At 38.1% G+C, this 22,647-nt stretch overlaps 1 protein-coding gene across 1 annotated transcript in view; it reads right to left on the reverse strand.

The window, feature by feature from the left end:
* The window catches only part of LOC136884744 (uncharacterized), a 133,811-nt gene that overhangs the window by 79,165 nt on the left and 31,999 nt on the right, over window positions 1-22,647 (reverse strand). The window contains exons 3-4 of the mRNA XM_068230017.1: window positions 7,049-7,146; window positions 5,549-5,629 (exon numbers count right to left, since the gene is read on the reverse strand). Of these exons, the coding sequence (XP_068086118.1) occupies window positions 5,549-5,629; window positions 7,049-7,146 (179 nt within the window). The remainder of the gene's footprint in view (window positions 1-5,548; window positions 5,630-7,048; window positions 7,147-22,647) is intronic.

The following is a 22,647-nucleotide window of genomic DNA, read 5'->3' on the forward strand; positions in this document are numbered from 1 at the left end:
ATTGATTATTTTGATTTTTTTTTCCTAATATTGTTACCCTAGCTCACGAGCTAGTTTTGTGCCTGATTAGTTATTTGCTTAGCAAAGTGTATAGTTTAAATAGAAATGAAAAAATAGAAGAGAGAGAAATATAGCCTAAATTTTAAAGTTCTAAATTAATCTTCTGGCATTTCTATATCCACCATTCATGACCGCACCTTCTTTCACCTCCAGCAAACATTGCAATGCAAAACATAGTGGCAAAATGGCGTGAATCGGGCTCTGTAGCGAATAAGAAACGTATACAGGAAGCTGTGGAAATACATAGAAATACTAACAATTTCAACAGTAATACGTGGTTTCCAGTCATTGAGAATTTACGTAGGTAGTTCCCTTCCCTGTCCCTTCATTATTGTTATTTCGTTTCGGTGTTTTCCAAACACGGAATCGCCATAACGGTAATAATAATATTAAATTTTGTCCTCAAAATACCAAAGTAAAAACAACCTGGCATCAAATAATTATGATTATCAGAGACGCAAGGGCGTTTGGAAAACCGATCCTATGAAGTTATTGTCAACGCTGATATAACAATTAAATGCCATATATTGGGGTGGGATTACATCGTGAACACTTCGTCGCAATTAAATTACACTTAATTAATTGTTTTCCTTGATTAGGAAAAGCTAGAATGTTTAACCATAGAAACATCATAATCATTTCCCGAAAAATTGAGTTGGGAATGGCCTCTGAGTGCGCAACTTCGCAAGCCGCACCTCCTGGAAGATGAACACATGTGACGTTGCCTTGGTTACCTCTCCTTCATCCTCAGGGTTGACCAAAATCTTCGCCCAAACGTTAACTGTTTCCTTACCCACCCGGAATTCTTGTGATCGCGATTGTACGTCGATGTGTCATTACGTGTGAGTGAGTGAGAGGAACAGACGTGTTTAGCGACCAGTTGAAGGCAACACAAAATAGTTCTCACGATAAAACAGCACGTGTTCGTTGTCGAGTGTTATGCGAAGCACAATTCGTGGGAAACCTGCGCAGAACTGTTTACGCACGAGTTTAAGACTGAAAGTGCTTTGGCAAAATCTCCAGCAAACATCGCAATGCAAAACATAGTGGCAAAATGGCGTGAATCGGGCTCTGTAGCGAATAAAAGCCGTATACAAGAAGCTGTGGAAATACGTAGAAATCCTAACAATTTCAACAGAGACACTGGCTATCAATTAAATAATACGTTGTTGCCAGCCATGAAGGCTTTACGTAGGTAGTTCCCTTCCCTGTCCCTTCATTATTGTTATCTCATTTCGGTGTTTTCCAAATTTGTACGTTCCTCATCACCAGATGTTTCATTCCAGGCTTGTGTCAATGTCATACTTTCATATGTGTGTACATCTGTTATGTGATTCCCTCTCAGACTGATTCTGATGGTTCCATCAGCTTCCACATCGAACGCTAGCGCTGTATCGCGTCAACGTCATTCTTGGAGAAGTCTTTCTCGTGAACAGTCGAGATTTTTTTCTGAAGACGCAGAACAAAGTTCTCTGCGAAACGTGAAGAATTTCACCTTATTTTCTTGACACGGCATAAGCCCAAAAGCCTATATCATGTCTATCCGCAAAGAGTTCGAACACTAGAAAACATTGCTCGAGTGAAGGAAAGCCTGGAAAGAAGTTCAACGAAATCTCAGCGCCGTTTATCTGTGCAAATGGGAATTAAGTGATCCTCATGTCGAGATATTACCAAAAAGGACCTGCATCTGTATCATTACAAATTTACAGTTGTGCTTGCGTTAAAGCGTCCAGGCGAACCTTCGCGTGTTCTGTCGGTGGTTTCTGAGTAAAGTCAGGACCTTTGGATTCTCAGTTCTTCATTTCTTCAGATGAGGTCATTTCCAGCATCTTCTGTGAAGTTCATTAACAAGGGTCCATCCCGCGTCAGTCCAATATTGTACATTTTTTTCTGGGACAGTTTTATTTTGCCCACCCAGTATAAGCTTAGGCCTAAGATCGTGAATACTGTCTACAAGAGCGTGTTTAAGACACACATTTACTCACTGGACAACCTTCATTTAACCACTTAAATCCTTCCTCCGAAATCCCTATGAAGAACGGGTGCTTTAGCTATAGTCTAAATACTTTGTAAACGTCCTCGGCCGAGCACATGGCAAGGGGCAATCGAAGAGGGCTGCCTTGTCCCCCACTCCTTTCGCTGCCCAGTATTCGTCTACACATCGTGTTAAGCACTGTACCCAATGGATGATCACAACGTGTCAACAAGCGAATTAAGAAATAGCGAACTGGAAAGAGAGAGAGCGTGCTAATTAGATCTCCCACACTACCTACATGATCACGCCCCGCCGATCACTCGCAAGGACGTTTACTAAGTATTTGGACTATAGTATGAAACATTTACTATACCGTACTCTGTCAACTGATCATGTAACATCATTTCATATCGTTTCACTTTATCTCATCCGTGATATCTTGGAGTTCAAGTGTCATCTGATTTTGAACAACAAAAGAATTGTTCTGCTATTTCTTCAGGAAATCCACACCTAGGTTGTTTTAAAATCGACATAGTCTATCACACGTTTTCTCCATCAATAACAACTACATGATTATGTCACATGTTTGGCGCAAGTATATTTTTGTTTAACCAAGGATTATAATACATTGCTGGAAGATGAAATCCCACCACCAAGAAGGAATTCAGCAAGATACACAAAAATCGGGAGGCGTGTTTGCACATCTAAAATATGACGCCCATTCAAATTTGCGCGCTACTCGATGATGAGTGGTGGCGGTAATAGCGCCACTATGACCTGGCAAAGCAAGTTTGCTTTAAATACGCTCAGTACACTTAGCTCTCCTGTGCTATTTAATTTAGACATGTCTGACATACCCCGTCCACTATACGTGAATGTATACATGTACGCTGATGACACCGCCATATCCTCTGTCTCTTGGCAACCACCCAGAGTTCAAAATTATCTCCAAGAAGACCTCTCCACTCTCAAACCTTGGTTTCGACACTGGAGAATCAACATAAATGTCACGAAGAGCAGTGCTACGCTCTTCTCCAAACGTACTAGATCTGGCCCTCAACCACTGCCTTTATTCGGCGATGTGATCTGATGGTCTGATGTTACTAAATATTTGGGTCTTTCCCTCGACATAGGATTGACGTTCAAGCATCACGTATCTAGAATTTCGGCTGAGAAGTTCAAACGCCTTTATGAAATTATTCCTATTATGAAAGCCGACAATGGACGTAACTTAGAAAACATGTTCCTGCTGTACAAAACCTCCGTTCGGCCAATCCTCGAATATGCCAGTCCCGTCTGGGGGATCGCAGCCAAAACGCAACTGGATCAAGTCCAACGTATCCAAAATCGTGCCCTCTGCATGATTATAGGTGCGCAATGGTACGAACGGAGTCGAGAAATTCAATTCATATTGATGAAATGTATACCAGAATTCAGAGGTCCGCCAGGAAATTCTACTCTGGTATAGACACCAACCCTAACCCCCTCATTTTGAACTTGAGTAATTATGACACTGAAGTCTTCGCTACAAAAGATCCAAGTCCCTTCTAAATTAACAACCCCTCAGGGTGAAGGTCATACCCTGACCAACTCAATATCGTTCACAAAGTTCTACCACTTCTACATCTATGCAGTCTAGCTAAAGATATGTCGAAAGTGCATTCAAGGCCCACAAGGCCGAAGGGCTAAAATTGCTCCATGGATTTGGGCTCCACCCACAATCTGTCGAGACGCGTGGTCTGTCTGTCTGTCTGTCTGTCTGTCTGTCTGTCTGTCTGTCTGTCTGTCTGTCTGTCTGTCTGTCTGTCTGTCTGTCTGTCTGTCTGTCTGTCTGTCTGTCTGTCTGTCTGTCTGTCTGTCTGTCTGTCTGTCTGTCTGTCGTTAGTCTCGTCCAGTGTTGACGTTGGGAGGTAGCTGTGTGTCAAACCTGTCTTTAAGAAGACGAACAAGGCAGTACCAGCAGCTCACTGAGTTTGAATGAGACCGTGTAGCATGGCTACGAGAAGGTGGATGTTCTTTCCTAGATATTGCAGAAAGACTTGGCAGGGATGTATCCACAGTGCATCGGTGTCAGCAGCAATGGTCACGGGAAGGTACTGGCTCAAGAAGACAGAGGTCTGGCCACACACGGACCATTACGGAGAGGGAAAGGCGCCGTAATCGCCGCATGGCTGAAATAGATCGTATTGTATCTGCAACAGCTATTAGAGCTTCAATTAGTACCAGAGTGACACAGAGAACTGTAACAAATCGATTACTTGAGGGAAAGCTCCGAGCCAGACGTCCTGTAGCGTTCATGACAAAAATTCCGAATCAATGCCATCTGCGACTTCACTGGTGTCAAGATAGTACTCATTCGAGGTCTGAATGAACATCTGTGTTCTCAGATGAGAGCAGTTTCAGTCTTGGTGCCAGTGATGGGCGTCGTTTGGTAAGGAAGAGGCCAGGTGAGTGCTTGGTACCAAGCTCTCTGCGGCGTCGATACACTGGATTTACAGTACACCAGGAGTTAAAGTCTGGGGAGCGAATTCCTTCGACAGCAGGAGCACTCTCGTTGCTATTCCAAGAACCTCGACAGCGGATTTGCACATCAGACTGGTGACTGAACCAGTTGTGCTGCCATTCATTTAAGGGGTTGTTTTCCAACAGGATAACGCACGTCCTCATACCGCTGGTGTCGACAGTGCGTCGACCAGTTGCCTTAGACTGCGAGATCACCAGACCTTCCACCCATTTAAAACGTATGGAACGATTATGAGAAGACTAATCAATACAAGCATTAACCGCTGCTGATTTGACTGACCAAATACAACTGGCGTGGAATTCTATCCCACAAAATGACATACGACACAATGCATTTCTTTTTGCATTCTTGCATTGAAAATCGCGTCGTGGCTACAGTGGTTATTAATGTACCAACATGTCACATGATTCCTCGTAACCTATACTGCTAATAATAAGAGTTGGCGTCTGACATTTCTTAGAGGGAGGTCCGTTTACTGCCTGCCGGGGCGGGATAAAGGGAGTGGCTGTGTGGTTGCCATGGAAACGAGGGTGGGGCGACTGCGGTTGCCATGGAGATAAAAAAACTTCAGGGCAGCTCGTCTTGCTGGGAGTTGCCAAACCTGTCACTGTCACTGATAAGAACCTGATTGTTTGTATAAGAGTGATCGCAAATGGGACGACACCGCCTGGCCAGGTAGTCTACAACAGATCACAGCGGTCAGAATGAAGGAGGGAAGAAGTGAGCCGGAAGCGAGGGGTAAGAGCATGTAGAAAAGAATGCTGGAATGTGGCAACATCGTGAAATGGCACGTGCAATGCTCCTCCCTCCAACCTTACCTGTCAAACGCCAACTTTAGTTAAGTCTAGTATAGAAACTTTAATCAAATGCATATGTTACCTAGACAATTGATAAATCTAAATTGCATTCCTCTAAACTAATATATTCTTGGTGTTAGAATTTCATTTTCCGCCGATGAATTTGTCAATGAGTAATGTAACCTTACTTACCAAATTCGGATAGATAAGGGTGAGATTTCTAACATCTTGTGGATATATGAGACCCATGTCACCTCCAATCAACTGCATATACTGTAAGTAGAGCGTCACACAGTGTCAAAGTATAGTTGAATGTTAAGTTAAGTTAGAATATACAGAGTGTATCAGAACTATATCGACAAAAAAAATCAGGGGTGCACTTCGTGTTTATGTTAAGAACGATTATGTAAACGGATTGGCGGAGAACAGGTTTTTTTTCTTTCGAGAAAATGAGTTTATTTTGTTACTTCCTGGTCCGCGATTCAAATTGACGAACTCGCCGTATTTGTTATGCCAGACCACAAGCCGCTGCCGTACTTCAGGGAAGAGAAGGGGAGGGAGGGGAAGTGCGGTATATGATGGAGACAGAGAAAATGCTCCGCGCGTATGTACAAGGTTCCTCGTTCTACCCGTACGGGATTATCCTTGTCTCTTACGGGCAATATCCACAGGTCGTTTATTAAACAGCCGTAACTGTACACACAGAATAAGAACACACTGTAATTAAGACACACATGTCAGTCACGTAATGCATCAGATCGTTTCTCCTTTCGTCTGTTGGCCGCAGTAATGTTCTTTATTATTTAATAATAATAATAATAATAATGTTATTTGCTTTACGTCCTACTAACTACTTTTACGATTTTCGGAGACACCGAGGTGCCGGAATTTTGTCCTTCAGGAGTTTGTTTGCGTGCCAGTAAATCTACCGACACGAGGCTGACTTTTTGAGCACCTTCAAATACCACAGGACAGAGCCAGGATCGAACCTGCCAAGCTGGGATCAGAAGGCCAACGCCTCAACCGTCTGAGCCACTCAGCCCGACTTTATTATTTAACACGCTCGCATATGCAATGCTGCCGCTCTACGATTCCTTCACTCACAGCGTTGCAAATGGAATAAAATACTGATCGAAGGAAACAATACGCCCAATGGTTTGATTACAGTAGATGTTCAATATGCCCCCTCATACTTCGATGTACAGTTCACATCGGTGTAGTAATGACCTTTGGACTCTAATCTGGATGTATGGTGTGTCACAAATGACCTGGAAAAATGCCTATATTGTTGGTACAAATTCATCTTCTCTTACTACGGGGTTCGCATAATAGTCGATTTGTGAAGTCAAACTGTACACTGCCTACTGGGGCTGCGAAGCGACTATGCGAAATGAACGAGATCCAGCATTACCCCTGTCTCCCACTTCCCACTTCTCCTCCCTTCCCTTCCCTCCTCTGACGCACAACGACTGGCTCTCTGGCATAGCAAATACGGCAAGTTCGTCAATTTGAATCGCGCGCCCGGAAGTAACAAAACAATCTCGTTTTCTCGAAAAGAAAAATTTTATCCACCAATTCGATTGCACCATCATTCTTAACATAACACGAAGAGCATGTCGGTAATTGTTCGGATACACCCTGTAGATAAAGAGCTTCAAGTACTAAAATTATAGAAATCAGTTATGAACTTACCGAACAATCAGTGTTGTCCTTCTCATGAGTCTCACAGCATTCATCCATTTTAGTGATCACGTGATACGGATGCAGCCCATTGTTCTTAACCGTGAGATCTGGAAAGATGAAAAGAAATGGATTGAAGAGGGACTCTACTGAAATATCAGCCCGAAAATGAGATGTTAGTTTTAGTATTGTAAATATTCTAAAACTTTTAGAACGCGGTAATACGCCTATCTTCTTTCTTTTTCAAGCGAGACCATTTTAAAAGGTCTCATTGAGACAACTACACTTTTCGAAGTTGTACAGTCATAACCAGGGCTAGAATTTTTATGTAAATACTGCGCCTAGATCACTAATTCGTGGCTCTGATACGACACATCACAAAGGGTTCCATAAATATTTAGGTACAGTTGAAATTTTTCACGAATTAGGATATTTGAAGTGATTTAAAACATATTTTATTTTCAATATTTGTCCATATTGCCAGCTTCATTGCATGTTTTTATATATTTGAGGAAAATCCACAAATATTTACATAATTTAAAGTCTTATTTTAAATATCTTCCATAGTTTATGGTTTCAAAGTTATTTTTCTCGGGAAATAACGTAACATTTATTTTAGTAGCATCAATAATTCAAAGCTGGTTTGTGGAACATAATTTCCATGAAATATGGAAAGAAAGTTCTGCTCCATGCATGTGCTTTTTTTTTTTTTTTTTTTTTTTTTTCTTGCTGACTTTGGCCTTTCCACTCAATCCGCTGTGACCTACATCCAAAGGGTTAAAATCTGTGACTTCAATTTAAATTCCTATTTTTTGTGGCTTTCATGTTTAAGCAGTACATATTTAAACCTTACTATTTTGACTAGTATTAAAATTTAATACAAAATAGAGCATATATGTTTATTTTTCACATTTTTAATGAAACATTTACTCCATATTTCATTCCATATTTTGAATTTCCTTAGCCCATCTGTATGTATTTTATTACATATAAACTCTAGCCCTGGTTATAATAAGATTAACCCTATAATCTAAGTAAAATACATCGGTGAAGAATGTCTAAGGGCAGAAAAATTAAAAGAATTCGACGGTGTCATGTACCACTTGACAAGCGCCAAAACTGGTTATATTTATACAAACGTAACATTCTTCAAATCAATTCATCTTCCGTGTGAAATGTAAAGTATTATATACCAAAATGAAGATAAAATATTTATTTTCTTATTAATGTATAAAAATTACTGATATTTTAAATATATTTTCGTAATCTGCGATGATGTTGCTTGGTCATTTGATGATTTATTTCGGTTCCTTTAGTTACTTTGTTTTTCATCACTTGACCATCCAACAAAATTGTCATTTAGTGATTCGATTTAACTTTAAACAATTCAGTGCCGTAACAAATGATATTGTTCAAATAAGTAACCCTGCAGGATTATATTCTTTCAAATATCATATATTATATTGATCGTATTCGTCTACAGACCTCTTTCATAAATGTCTGCAATTCTGATGTGTAATTAAGACTCAGAAATGATGGCTCGACACTTTATATAAACCTTCATTTTATGATTGTGGGATCAAAATTCATTTTACGCGAAACAGTGTTGAGACCAAAAGCCCTGAAAATGTGGATTTGCAGAACATTTGGTTTGCACTTATCTGAATAGATTTCAATTCTGAGATGCTGAAATCCAGTTTTGATTTAACATATTCGCTAGCTGAGGTTTTCCACGCACACAGTGCCAACTTCTCCAAAAATATTATTTTATACTGAGAGCCAGCGGGTTGGTTAAAATGGATATGAGACACATTGTAAAGAAATACACGTTGGAGTTACGTCTGTTTGCAAATATATTCACATATTCTCTATACAATGAGAGGATCTATAACTAATTGTATGAAAGCTAAAAGTGAAAATATCATCAATTTTGGACTTAAGTCACTTTGCAAATAAGCACTTCATTTATAAGAACAATTCTAGGCTTAAAACACACAGACGAACAATAAAGACTCGGAAGTAAATAGGAAATCAAGCAATACACTCAGATTCAAAACGAAATTACAAAAATCAGATTAAAATTTGACGCACACATCAAAACAGTGCACCGTGATAGACTCATAAAACAAATAATCGAATGTTACTAAAACATCAGGAGTAAAGCATAATGTGAAATAGACTGGCGAAATCAAAGACGATCATAAATTAGCAGGAATCTTACGAGAAGACATCCAATACACGGATAGTTTTAGATCCAAAATTCACAAGTGGGAACTTGACCAAGAGGAGATGATGAAGAAAACGACTGGAAAAGCCTAAACCAAAGAGAGAGAAAAGAAGTCCACAGCAAAAGAACGAAAGAAATACTATAAGCAAGAAGGAAGGTACAAAAAGTATTCCTCTAAGTACTCGTAGTGTTAAATTATCTTATTCGCAATTAATGGTAATTGTGATATTTGAAGCCATTTCTCTTTCAGTTTCGAATCAATTAATTGATAATTGTTACGTTCTTCAGTCTGCCTGGCGAAACTAATTTATGAACAAATACATTTTTAAACTAACTGAAAAATGAACAACTCAATTCAAAATAGAATGACATGTTTCGTTCTTGAAACGACATCATCATGTTCTATAAAATTACACTCGGAATTATTCAAATATCTTTAAATCTTTAAATACTTGAAATTTGTAATGAAGTGGTCTGGAAATAAACGAAACTGCATTAAGATAAGTTCCAAATTACAAGTATTTAAGGATTTAAACCTATATATTTGAGTATGATTCGATAGGATCTGATGATGTTATTTCAAGAACGAAACATTCTATTTTTAATTAAGTTTTCCTTTTTTCATGGAGTATATAAATTTATTTGTTCATAAATTAGCTTCAACAGACTGAAGAACCTAAGAGTTACATAATAATAATTGAGCATGGCAGAGATTGCAAATTAACAACTGTAAGGTTTTCTGATCTTTTTCATAATGTTCATTTTTACCCATGGATTTCATCACAATTCTATTGAATACATTTGTATTAACATATTAACGGTAACTTAGTGTATTTTATTTACAAACCATGGCTTTAAGTTCTTTTCTTTGACACTAGACCCTAGTAATCCAACTTCTTTAAATTAAATCGTGTACAAATTAGGGGGACACCTGTAAGATAAAACAGTCGTCTTAATATCAAATACTCCGTCTCGATTCTTCGACATCATTTATACGGAGTTCAGAGCATTTAACACTGTCAACTGTAACATAACTTTTTAAGGATGAATCTGATTTATTTGTTAAAAATTTAATCATCTTTCATCAACATTTTTACTGTGTATTATTCTGTGTCACTTAGCAAATCTGGAATGTTGTGGGTCAGATTAAATAAATAAATAAACATATCATAAAATAGAATCTACATCGGATTCCATAAGAAAGAAGAGAATATCATTCTTTGGTCATTGTTGAGAACACCTCAAGACAGGTTAATAGGCAGTATTTTGGAGAAGCTTTGCAAACAAAAACAACAATCTGTCTGGATAAAAGAAGTAAAAGAAGACATGAAAGAATTTAGACATAACACCGGATGATTTAAAGAATAAATCAAAGTAAATAACTTGAAGAATAATAAAATTAGATTCCTACCAAAAATTAATAAAAGAGAAACAACTAAAAGGATATTTTCATAAGAATAACGACAGCGAGGATCAGATGGAATGAATAAATACTGGAAGAACATAAAGAAAAAACCATAAAACATCATAGAGGACCGGACAGAAATTGCCTACAGTGGTCCAAAGCGGTCGTAAACGCTCAATATAAAAGGTAACGGAAAAAATAATGTACAGTAATTAGTCCTCCTTGGTGAATACATTAAACGTTAACCAAAAACACATTAATGGTACGTGTTTCGGTCCTACTGAGCCTTCTTTCAGCTTCGGAAAAAGAAATATATATTTTAATGAAATACACCTTGATACAAAAACACTTATTCTTGAAGTCTTGATGACAAGAATCGATAGCATCAAAATTATCGTCCTGGAAACATTTCTACATTCTATATTTCTATATTATTTTATGTAATTTTTTGGTTTGGTTTGTTTTTGCGTTAAAAATATTACGTTTCAGAATTAAATATTTCGTATGGACTTTTAGTGTGGTGTTTTTCCTGAGTGTTTCTATAAACTTTGTATTCCTTTGTCAAAGCTGAAAAGGGCCCTATAGCGTCGAAACATGTACCATCTATAGATATTTTTAGTTTTTTAATGTATTGGTCAAGGTGGACTGATTAAATTATTTTCTTTACCGTAAATTCAATACGGAATAAATATGAGATTCTTAAATTGAAAAGGTAACTGTTTAAGAAATTCACTCTTTTATGAACGATTGCATTGGAGACCCTAGAAAATACTGTTGAGAGAAGTCCTTAAAACACTTCAGAAAAATAATATGTAAGTATTCAATTAGTTCAAACCCCACTTAGCTTAAACAATCAATATACAAATTTGATTAAATATCCAGGCAGTAATTAGAATTTTAGCGAAATATTTATTTATTTATTTATTTATTTATTTATTTATTTATTTATTTATTTATTTATTTATTTATTTATTTATTTATTTTTATTTATTTATTTATTTATGAACATGGCTGGGCTCAGGCTACGAAGCCTGCTATTATGCCAAACCATATAATTATACACGTGCATAAACAGAATATACTGAGTATTAAAACTATTTAAAATTAAATTTAATAACATTTAAAATTAGCCTGAAATGGAATTTAATTGAAATATAAATGATCATAAAACTCATTTTAAAATTATTAAATGAAAATGGAGTATTTACTATGATTAAAAACGAAATTTAAGCTGTATTGTTACTAACCTTATATTTGCATAGGCCTAATATTGATTTAATAATCTAACTTTTGAGGATGGTTCTTAGTGTCATTACTCTTAAGTAGATACGCCTTCCAGCACTTTCTTATGAATAACTTTAGGTTACTTATGAATCGATATCTCCCCTTCTTAATCTAAGAAAAATGTAAGTAACCGAGTGACCTGGCTGTACGATACGGGCCGTGGAGCTGCAAGCATTCATTCAAGAAATCATGGGTCTGAAAATGATTCTCCGTGGTTTTTACATTTATACCAGGCAAAAACTGTGGCTATGACTTAATTAAAACCACTACCACCACATTCCCAATTTTAGCCCTCTCCCGTCGCAGCGTTTCCGAATAATTGCTAATAATAAAGTGAGATTCAAAACAAAGAAACGTTATTCATAGATTATCAAAACAAATTTGAAGAAAGTTTAAATGGAAATTACACTGTTTTTAACCCTCAGACTTATCGCTTGGAAAGATGACAGGGAATGTGATAATTTAATAACGTGTTAGGTTATTTAATTTGGCAACCAACAATAAATGAATTATATTTTAGATTGTTATCTTTACAGTGAAGTAATTTAGTGCTCTGAAATATTTATCTCCATAGACGATTCTGCTGGAGGAGAATTCCTGCTGAAATTTCGAGAACGATTTCATATTTTGTCTCTGGCTTTATATTAGGCAGAGAATCGCTACAATGTTCAACGCATTAACAGGTGTTTCTAAGCCGCCATCTTCTCTACTATATAAGAAACTATTTTCCCCTTCTTTCTCGCCATGATAATACATCTTATATGCTACCAGTTCTTCTTCTTCTTCTTCTTCTTCTTCTTCTTCTTCTTCTTCTTACTGCAATCATTCATCCTTGATCTGTATTTAGGACTGTCGCCCAGGTAGCAGATTCCCTATAAATTGTATACCTAGACTTATCTTAAATTATTTCAAAAAATCCCCCCTTGGTAAATTATTCCAATCCTTAACTCCTCTTTCCACAAATGAATATTTGCCCCAGTGTGTCCCTTTGAATTCCAAATTTATCTTCATAGTGCGTGTGATCTTTTCCACCTTTACAAGCCCCACTCAAGATTATTCGTATACTAGTGACATTCCACGCCATCTCTCCACTGGCAATTCGGAATATACCGCTTAGTCGAGAATCTCGTCTCCTTACTCCCAAGTCTTCCCAGCCCTAACTTTGCAACATTTTCGTAACGCTACTCCTTTGTTGGAAATCGCCCAGAACAAGCAGCGCAACTTTTCTTTAGATCTTTTCCAGTTCTTGTATCAAGTAATCAAGTAGGTCTCATACACTGGAACCATACTCTAACGCAGGGCCTCTCAAACGCCCAAAATCTCACGCGTGCAGAGCGAGGTGCAAGAGCTCCGTGCACTGTGCATCGGTGCCGCTCGGTATAGCTCGGATCAACGCTTCGTCTCTTGGCTACTCGGCTAAGCTCGGCTCTACTCGGCTATACTCGGCTCAACTCGGCTATACTCGGCTCAACTCAGCCCGGATTTGGAGCGCTACGGCGCAAGTGGGGCAGAGGGAGACAGGCGGAGCAAGCGAGAGAGGCGTGAGGAAAGAGAGAGTAAGCGCTATTGCTCCAAATCGAGGAGTGGGGGGGGGGGGTCTGCACTCTGGTCAACCAAGCCAAGTCGTCTTTTGCACCGTGCACAGTGCATGCACCCTGAGAGGCCCTGCTCTAACGTATATGCCCTCTCCTTTACATCCTTACTACAATGCCGTAATACCCCCTTAACCATGTGAAGAGATCTGTAACCTTTTTTAACAACCTCGTTAATGTGATTACCCCAGCGAGGAGCATTCCTTATATTAACACCTAAGTACTTGAGGTACTATCAACCCTATCAACACAGTAATTAAAACCAAAAGGACTTTCCCTCACTGTGAAACACTCAATCTGACTTTTAACCCCCATTTACCATCTGCTGTCCATCTCACTACATTGCTGAGACCTGTTTGCAGTCGCTCAAAATCCTACAACGTATTTACTTCTCTATGTAGGCTAGTTTAAAATCATCCGCAAAATTCCTTGTCTCCGATTCCAGTTCTTTACCCACGCAGAAAATAATATGGTTTAAGATGTAGTATAGGAAATAGAGGACAGTGAGGATTTGATATAAGAAAATAATAAGGCCCAATAATACACTGTCTTGAGAGAATTCACCTCCCCCTCCCCGCAACTTAATCGTTACGCGATCGGAAAACCTAATGTATTATTATTATTATTATTATTATTATTATTATTATTATTATTATTAAATGAAAAATGAAATGGCGTATGGCTTTTATTAGTGTCGAGATGTGCCCGAGGACTTCGGTTCGCCAGGTGCATGTCTTTTGATTTAACGGCTGTAGGCGACCTGCGCGTCGTGATGAGGATGAAATGATGATGAAGACGACACATAGTCCTACACCCAGCCCCCGTGCCAGGGGAATTAACCAATTATTATTATTATTATTATTATTATTATTATTATTATTATTATTATTATTATTATTATTATTATTATTATTATTATTGGGCTTTAGAACCTATAGAAGTTGTGCTGAACAGATTATCACTCAAATAATTAATAATAACATTTAAAACAAGCAAGCCAATATTAATAATAACATTCATTTGTTGGCTTTAAGAAGGCATAGGCTTATGATTGTTTATATAGACCTTCAGTTTTAAACATTTTAAAGGATTTTGGACTCAATCCAAAATTAATTAAACTGCTAGAACTTACTTTAACTAATACCACATTGGAAGTAAAGTTTAGAGGAGAAGTTTCTGAACCATTTTTTTTTAAAACAGGTTTAAGACAGAAGACTGTTTATTACCTTTATTATTTAATTGTGCATTAGAATATATAATTAGGGAACGGTGCAAGATCAACCCAAAGAACATAAAAATTGGAAGTTCCAAACAAAATTTAAGTGTAAACATTTTAGGATTTGCTGATGACCTAGTTCTATTGTCCAACAATATTCAGGAAACTCGACACCAAATTAAATCTCTAAAAGAAATAGCACGGAAATTAGGTCTTAGAATATGCTTTGAAAAAACTGCTAAAAGTATCTTAAGTATTTAATTTAAGTCTTTAGGAGAAATTATAACTTGTAAACTGAGAACATGCATAAAGAATATCACATTAATGGACAATGGAAATGGCTTTTAGTGCCGGGAGTGACCGAGGGCATGATTTCACGCCCATAGGCGACCTGCACGTTGTGATGAGGATGAACTGATGATGAAGACAACACATACACCCAGCCCCCACGCCAGCAAAATTAACCAATGATGGTTAAGATTCCTGACTCTGCCGGGAATCGAACCCGGAAACCCTGCGACCAAACGTCAGCACGCTAACCATTTAGCCAGGAAGCCGGACAATGGACAATGGAGAATATCATCAAATAAAACAGTTTATAAGGAAAATGAACCGGAATTGAACATGATTAGGAAAAAATGCACAGGCTTGTAATTCTTTGGAAATTGTATCAGAACACCTGACACCAGAATTAGCAGAAGAATAATTGAAAATTTATGGAATAGCAAGACCAAGATTAAATGGATTGAGGAAATTAAGGACGATAACAATAGATGATCTTAAGAACAAAACAGACAGAATTAAGATACTTCAAGACACACACACATCAGGGAACAGACCAAGATTAATAAAAAGTCTTCAAAGTTTCAATTGAAGAAAGGTAAGCAGCATCTCTCAGAATGAAGTAGGCTACTATTGGGCTGATAGAAATGCAAAACGTCTTATAAATTATGCATTATTATATCATAAATAAACATAAATACTATTAATATAAATTATTATTATTATTATTATTATTATTATTATTATTATTATTATTATTATTATTATTATTATTATTATTATTATTATTATTATTATTATTATTATTATTTGCCAAAATCGTAATACAATTTTATGGTTAGAGATTCAAACATGACCCTTTTTTGTCAAAGCAATGTGGGCCCTATTACATTAGAGAAATGGCCTTCGGATAATAGGCTAATACGATTCATAAATAGGAACAATTGAAATTAAATAATTCTGGTTTTCAAATAAGTAGGCCTATTAAATTGTGATTCTTTGATAGTGGCATGTTAATAAAATTCAATTAAACCTGTCCATAATGGAATTTTCTGTTGTCACGTTTTATATCCGCTGTACACAGTTTTCCGTTATGTGGAAGCAAATAATTATAATTTAACATAGAGTTTACATACCTTTCATGTACTGAAGTTCCAAAGAGTTCCATGAGATGCTCTCCTAAATACTTGATGACTTGCTGTTTAAGTCCACCTATATTACGATTGAAACACTTCCACACTTATTACATCTTACAGATCTTCACATAAGAAAAACATTGTCCACTTAATTGGCTTTTCACCATTTTTGTTTCACCTTTAAAAGATATTCGCAGAAGATTTCTTTGGCATGTAATTGTGAAAATAATCTGCAATTGATTTCTGCATGTGAATTTAAACGCAAGAAACAGGAACCGATGCCCGTTTTGACGGTCGGCAACATCATTTTTTGTTGACACTTAGTCAGAGAGAACCGGTGATATCTTCAAAGCGTCAAACGTCCATCCTTGTGTCAAGGATTGTGTGTTTTGTGCTGTTCCCAACACATTTCTATAACTCACGCGCCACATACAACTCTATCCTACACCACATTAGCGCACCATTTTCTATAATACAGCAAACCTAGCCCATCAACCTCATGATACCCACACGGAATTATTATTATTATTATTATTATTATTATTATTATTATTATTATTATTATTATTATTATTATTATTGGTAAGGTAAGGGGTTATTCTGCCCGAAGGCAGGTCCGAACCTTCGCAGAGGTGTTCCTGAGCCGGAGTTTACGTGCGGTAGGGTGGCCAGTTCCTTTCCAGTCCTCCATTCCCCTACCCCCCACCAACAGCGCGTGGCAACCCATCCAACTCCTGACCACGTCCAATGTTGCTTAACTTCGGAGATCTCACGGGATCCGGTGTTTCAACACGGCTACGACCGTTGGCATTATTATTATTATTATTATTATTATTATTATTATTATTATTATTATTATTATTATTATTATTATTATTATTATTATTATTCAGGAAACTGAGCATCAGATCACATCTCTGGAGGAAATAGCACAGAAAATAGGTCTTAGTATTTTTGAAAAATGAAATCATGTTAACTGATCCATCATTCGAAAATAAAATGAATACTGATGAACATGAAATTGTTGATAAATTTAAAAATTGAGGGGCAGTTAGAAACTGCTGACGGATTTCATATGGTAAAAAATAATTATGCAAAACAGAACGGAACTGAAGTCAGTCTTGAAAGTCAGACGTATGCTGTAGAAAGAAATTACTGAAATGACCAGAAGTTTTTGAGTATAAAAGAGAGAGTAGTTGAGAAAATGGAGCCAAATTCGTTTTGAGAAATTTACGAGGGACCAACAACCAAAGGTTTAAATCTTTGGGATGGGAGGAAGTAAGATGAGGAACAGAATCTAAACATTGTTTTTTATAAGATGAAAATCTAAGGCTTGAGAAGGGGAAGAAGTGGGAGAAGCGACAGGAGATCCACATAGAAATTGTGAAGAAGGGGTGGGTGGTGGTGTGGGATCAAATTGAGAAGCCGGTTTGAAATGGTTGAGAGAAGAAGGAGGAGACTGGCATATATTTGGTTTGGTCTCAGAAAGAAAGGTTGTGTGATCAAAAGAGGGTTCAATTTGCGGAAAAGAGGTAACATAAGAGGGCGGATCAGAAGACAACGTAGAATCAATATTGGAAGAAGAAATGCAGGACAATAAATCATAATCACAACGCGAATTTGGTGCCGATAAATTGAAAGCAGGTGAAAGAGATGTAGGCAAAGTATCAGACTGATAGAGGGGAAAAATTGTCTGAAAAATGGGCCATGATGAAGGGCCAAATGGAGACAAGAAAAGGAGATAAAGAAAATAAAATATATACTGTATATAGTCTGCTACCAAACTTGTGATGGATTATAACTTATAATCTAAAACAAAATCATGTTAATGGCTATTGGAGAATAGCTTCAAATAACACAGTTTATAAGGAAATCGAACCAGTATTGAGCACAAAGAAGCGCATCTAATTTTTGGACATCTCATTAGAACACCGGAAACTAGAATTAGTAGAAAAATTACGGAATAGCAATACCAGAATTAAATGGATCACAGAAATTAAGAATGATATTAATGATTTACAAATAACACTAAATGATCTTTAGAACAAAACAGAAAAAATTGAGATTTTCAACGAAATTAATAAAAATAGAAAAGTTAGAGTGTTCTCAAGTGAAGAAAGGACGCCGGAATCTGAGAGGAGGAAGAAATATTGGAAGGATAGAAAAGTTAAATTTTCTTTGTATAGCCCTAGTTGATTGAAGTGGCAATGAAATGTTACAATTACAATTATTATTATTATTATTATTATTATTATTATTATTATTATTATTATTATTATTATTAACCCGCAGACTTAACCCACAGTGTATTACGTCATTCATATAGCAAAGTTGCAAAATGTCGATGTAATGGAATAATATGCATGATCTGTTGTGGTAATAGAATGTAATATTATAAGTTATCAACTAGAGATGGGCGAAATTGTTCCTCTTGTGGAACAGTTCCAGTTGTACCTGTTCCTGAAAAGTACTATGTTCCAAATAACAGTTCCAAAATAACACAGTCCCGCTTTTAGGAGGTGGAGAATTAGAATATATCAGCAAACCCCGTGTTCGTGTATCCTAATTCTCACTGCAATTGTCATGCTTTGCTTTAACTGGATGCACTTGAGGGTAGTTGAGCCTGAACAAGGTAAAATGGTACCTGTTTTAATCCACAGGGTACTAGGAGCAATAAGAGTAGCATCACAGGAATTCAGAGCGAATAGTTAACTGATGACGTGAGACTTGTTAGGCGAAGCTCAATTGTGGAACAAGAAATATGCCTTTCACATAATTACCTTTACTAATCTGACGGTATTTATGCATTTAATCTGGACCATAACGAAAAGAGAAATGGACAGATTAGAGGCATTTCAGCTATGGACGTACTGAAAGGTACTGCGGTTGAGTTGGACAGATAAGGTCACAAACGATGAGGCAATGAGGTGAATGGGAAAGAGAAAGGAAATATTAAATACTGTAAAAATCAGAAAGTTGCAGTATCTCGGTCATGTGATTCAAGGAAAGAAATATCATCTACTGGAGCTGGTCTTTCAGGGGAAGATACAAGACAAAAGAAGACCAGGAAGAACACACATTTCTTGGACTGATAATCTGGAAACTTGGTTCAACAGTTCCACTGTTGAGTTGTTTCGCAATGCATCATCTAAAACAAGAATCTCTATGAGAGTAGCCGACCTTCTGAGAGAAGATGGCACTTGAAGAAGAAAAATAAATTTAAAATATGTTCTAATACCTCTCATTTACAAATTGCTGTGGATAGTACAACAGGAACAGCCATAAACCGCAGTAAAAACCAGCGCTGGTTGACGATGCACGTGGCTAAACGCAGAACTAAAAGGAACAAACATTAATAATCAGTATATGCCCTGGATACTTAACGTGAATTATTATTATTAGTATTATTATTTTTATTATTATTATTATTCTTTTACCGCGAATTCGCTGTCTATCGCATTGCTGACTAAGACGTGCTTCTCTTACATAGGCCTATTCATATTACGCGGGTTCCCTTTTCTGGTCGCTGAGTGTCCACTGCTGTTCACTACATCCAATGACTACATTAGTTTCAAAGAACATCGAAACCAAAGTAGAGAACTAGCACTCACATTCTTCCGGAGTCGGAATAATCAGCCAAACAGTGGTGCTTGAAGACACCTAGACTGTGGCGTTGCTAGACAATCCCGCTGGAGTGCAGGCGATTCGGAACATTGTTATATCGGAACACAATGTTGCTAGACCAATGTTATTTCAGAACAGGATGTTGCTAAACCAGTGTTATTTCAGAACAGGCTGTTGCTAGACTAATCCCTCTGGAGTGCAAGCGATACGGGACACTGTTATTTCGGAACAGGATGTTGCTAAACCAGTCCCGCTGGAGTGCAGGCGATTCGGAACACTGTTATATCGGAACAGGACGTTGCTAGACCAATCCCGCTGGAGTGCAGGTGATACGGAACACTGTTATATCGGAACAGAATGTTGCTAGACCAATGTTATTTCGGAACAGGACGTTGCTAGACCAATCCCGCTGGAGTGCAGGCGACACGGAACACTGTTATTTCGGAACAGGACGTTGCTAGACCAATCCCGCTGGAGTGCAGGTGATACGGAACACTGTTATATCGGAACAGAATGTTGCTAGACCAATCCCGCTGGAGTGCAGGTGATACGGAACACTGTTATATCGGAACAGGACGTTGCTAGACCAATCCCGCTGGAGTGCAGGTGATACGGAACACTGTTATATCGAAACAGGATGTTGCTAGACCAATCCCGCTGGAGTGCAGGCGATTCGGAACACTGTTATATCGGAACACAATGTTGCTAGACCAATGTTATTACGGAACAGGACGTTGCTAGACCAATCCTGCTGGAGTGCAGGTGATACGGAACACTGTTATATCGGAACAGGACGTTGCTAGACCAATCCCGCTGGAGTGCAGGTGATACGGAACACTGTTATATCGGAACACAATGTTGCTAGACCAATGTTATTTCGGAACAGGACGTTGCTAGACCAATCCCGCTGGAGTGCAGGCGACACGGAACACTGTTATATCGGAACACAATGTTGCTAGACCAATGTTATTTCGGAACAGGACGTTGCTAGACCAATCCCGCTGGAGTGCAGGCGACACGGAACACTGTTATATCGGAACACAATGTTGCTAGACCAATGTTATTTCGGAACAGGACGTTGCTAGACCAATCCCGCTGGAGTGCAGGTGATACGGAACACTGTTATATCGGAACAGAATGTTGCTAGACCAATCCCGCTGGAGTGCAGGTGATACGGAACACTGTTATATCGAAACAGGATGTTGCTAGACAAATCCTGCTGAAGTGCAGGTGATACGGAACACTGTTATTTCGGAACAGGACGTTGCTAGACCAATCCCGCTGGAGTGCAGGTGATACGGAACACTGTTATATCGAAACAGGATGTTGCCAGACCAATTCTGCTGGAGTGCAGGCGATACGGAACACTGTTATTTTGGAACAGGATGTTGCTAGACCAATCCCGCTGGAATGCAGGTGACACGGAACACTGTTATTTCGGAACAGGATGTTGCTAGACCAATCCTGCTGGAGTGCAGGTGATTCGGAACACTGTTATTTCGGAACAGGATGTTGCTAGACCAATCCCAATGGAGTGCAGGTGATAGAGAACACTGTTATTTCGGAACAGGATGTTGCTAGACCAATCCCGCTGGAATGCAGGCGATACGGAACATTGTTATTTCGGAACAGGATGTTGTGGCGTACTGTTCATTTTAAGAACAGTTCCGAGTCCGTAACAGTTCCAAAATAACTGTTGTGTTATTTTTTGCTCCTCTCCAATATTAACAAACACTTGAAAATATATCACTAAAGGAAACAGAATTAGATTTGTTCCTCTGCAGTTGATAACTTTTTGAACTTATTGTGAATTATTGATATCGGTTCGTAATTTTATACATTTTTTCTGACCGTGAAATCATTAATGCAGTGCCGTAGGATAAAGAATCCAGTGCACTTCCATGTTATAAAGATTCCGTAGAGTACATGTTATTTCACACTGATAAATTTTCCATTAAGGGAAGTTTTCCGCCGAATACAGATTCCGTTTTAGACAGGTTTCCGTGGAATACAGGTCCGGTTCCGTCTTGGGCTGGTTTCCTTTGAATACTGTTGTCCGTTATAGGCAGGTGTGAGATGCTGCTGGTGGTAATTATTGTTTTAAGAGGTAGTAAATCTAAAAACTATTGTCTCTTAATCAGAAATGAAAAGTGCAAGCGTTTTTTCCTCTTCACAAAAATGAAGGTATCGGCAAAATCAAAGGGCAGGGACATGAGACCTCACAAACTTAATACCGTCGGCATCGAAAGAGCTGACCAAGGGAAGTCAGACGTCGCCAATTCACGCTCTCAAAGCCTGGGAGTTCCCCGTATCAGACATAAAGGAAGACCACCCTCATCCACAGTGGATGAATTTAGTTTCCATTACAGCAGATGTCACTGTACTAGGTTTACGAAATAATAAGCAGTGGCGGGGATTACGGGGCCGACAGGGGTGCAGTCGCTCCCCCGCAATTTACGGAGGAAAAAAAAATATTGGCGGTAGGCTGTCACTATTGAAACGGAGGCAGACTTTTGAGGGTTTCAATTGTTTTCGCCGTTTCAGCTAACCTCCACCTGAGCGCGCGAATCTACACAGGGCCATCTTATAGCAGAGTATCCGTGTGACGTCACATACTTGGTACAAATTTTGCATTACTTTAAAGCGCTATTTCACGAAAATTAAGTTTCATATTTTCAATTTATTTTTCGTAACATGTAGCCTCTTTTTTTATCTGTCAATTGAGACATTAAACATAATCGTAAGTTAAATATTCTCAGCGATATACGCGCTATTCCCAAACACTATTTATGTCCATATACTCGTTGTCAAGGAACATCAGTCTACGTTAAAAAAATCATTCCAT

The sequence above is a fragment of the Anabrus simplex genome, chromosome 13 (assembly GCF_040414725.1).
Source record: "Anabrus simplex isolate iqAnaSimp1 chromosome 13, ASM4041472v1, whole genome shotgun sequence".
NCBI classification, from domain to species: domain Eukaryota; kingdom Metazoa; phylum Arthropoda; class Insecta; order Orthoptera; family Tettigoniidae; genus Anabrus; species Anabrus simplex.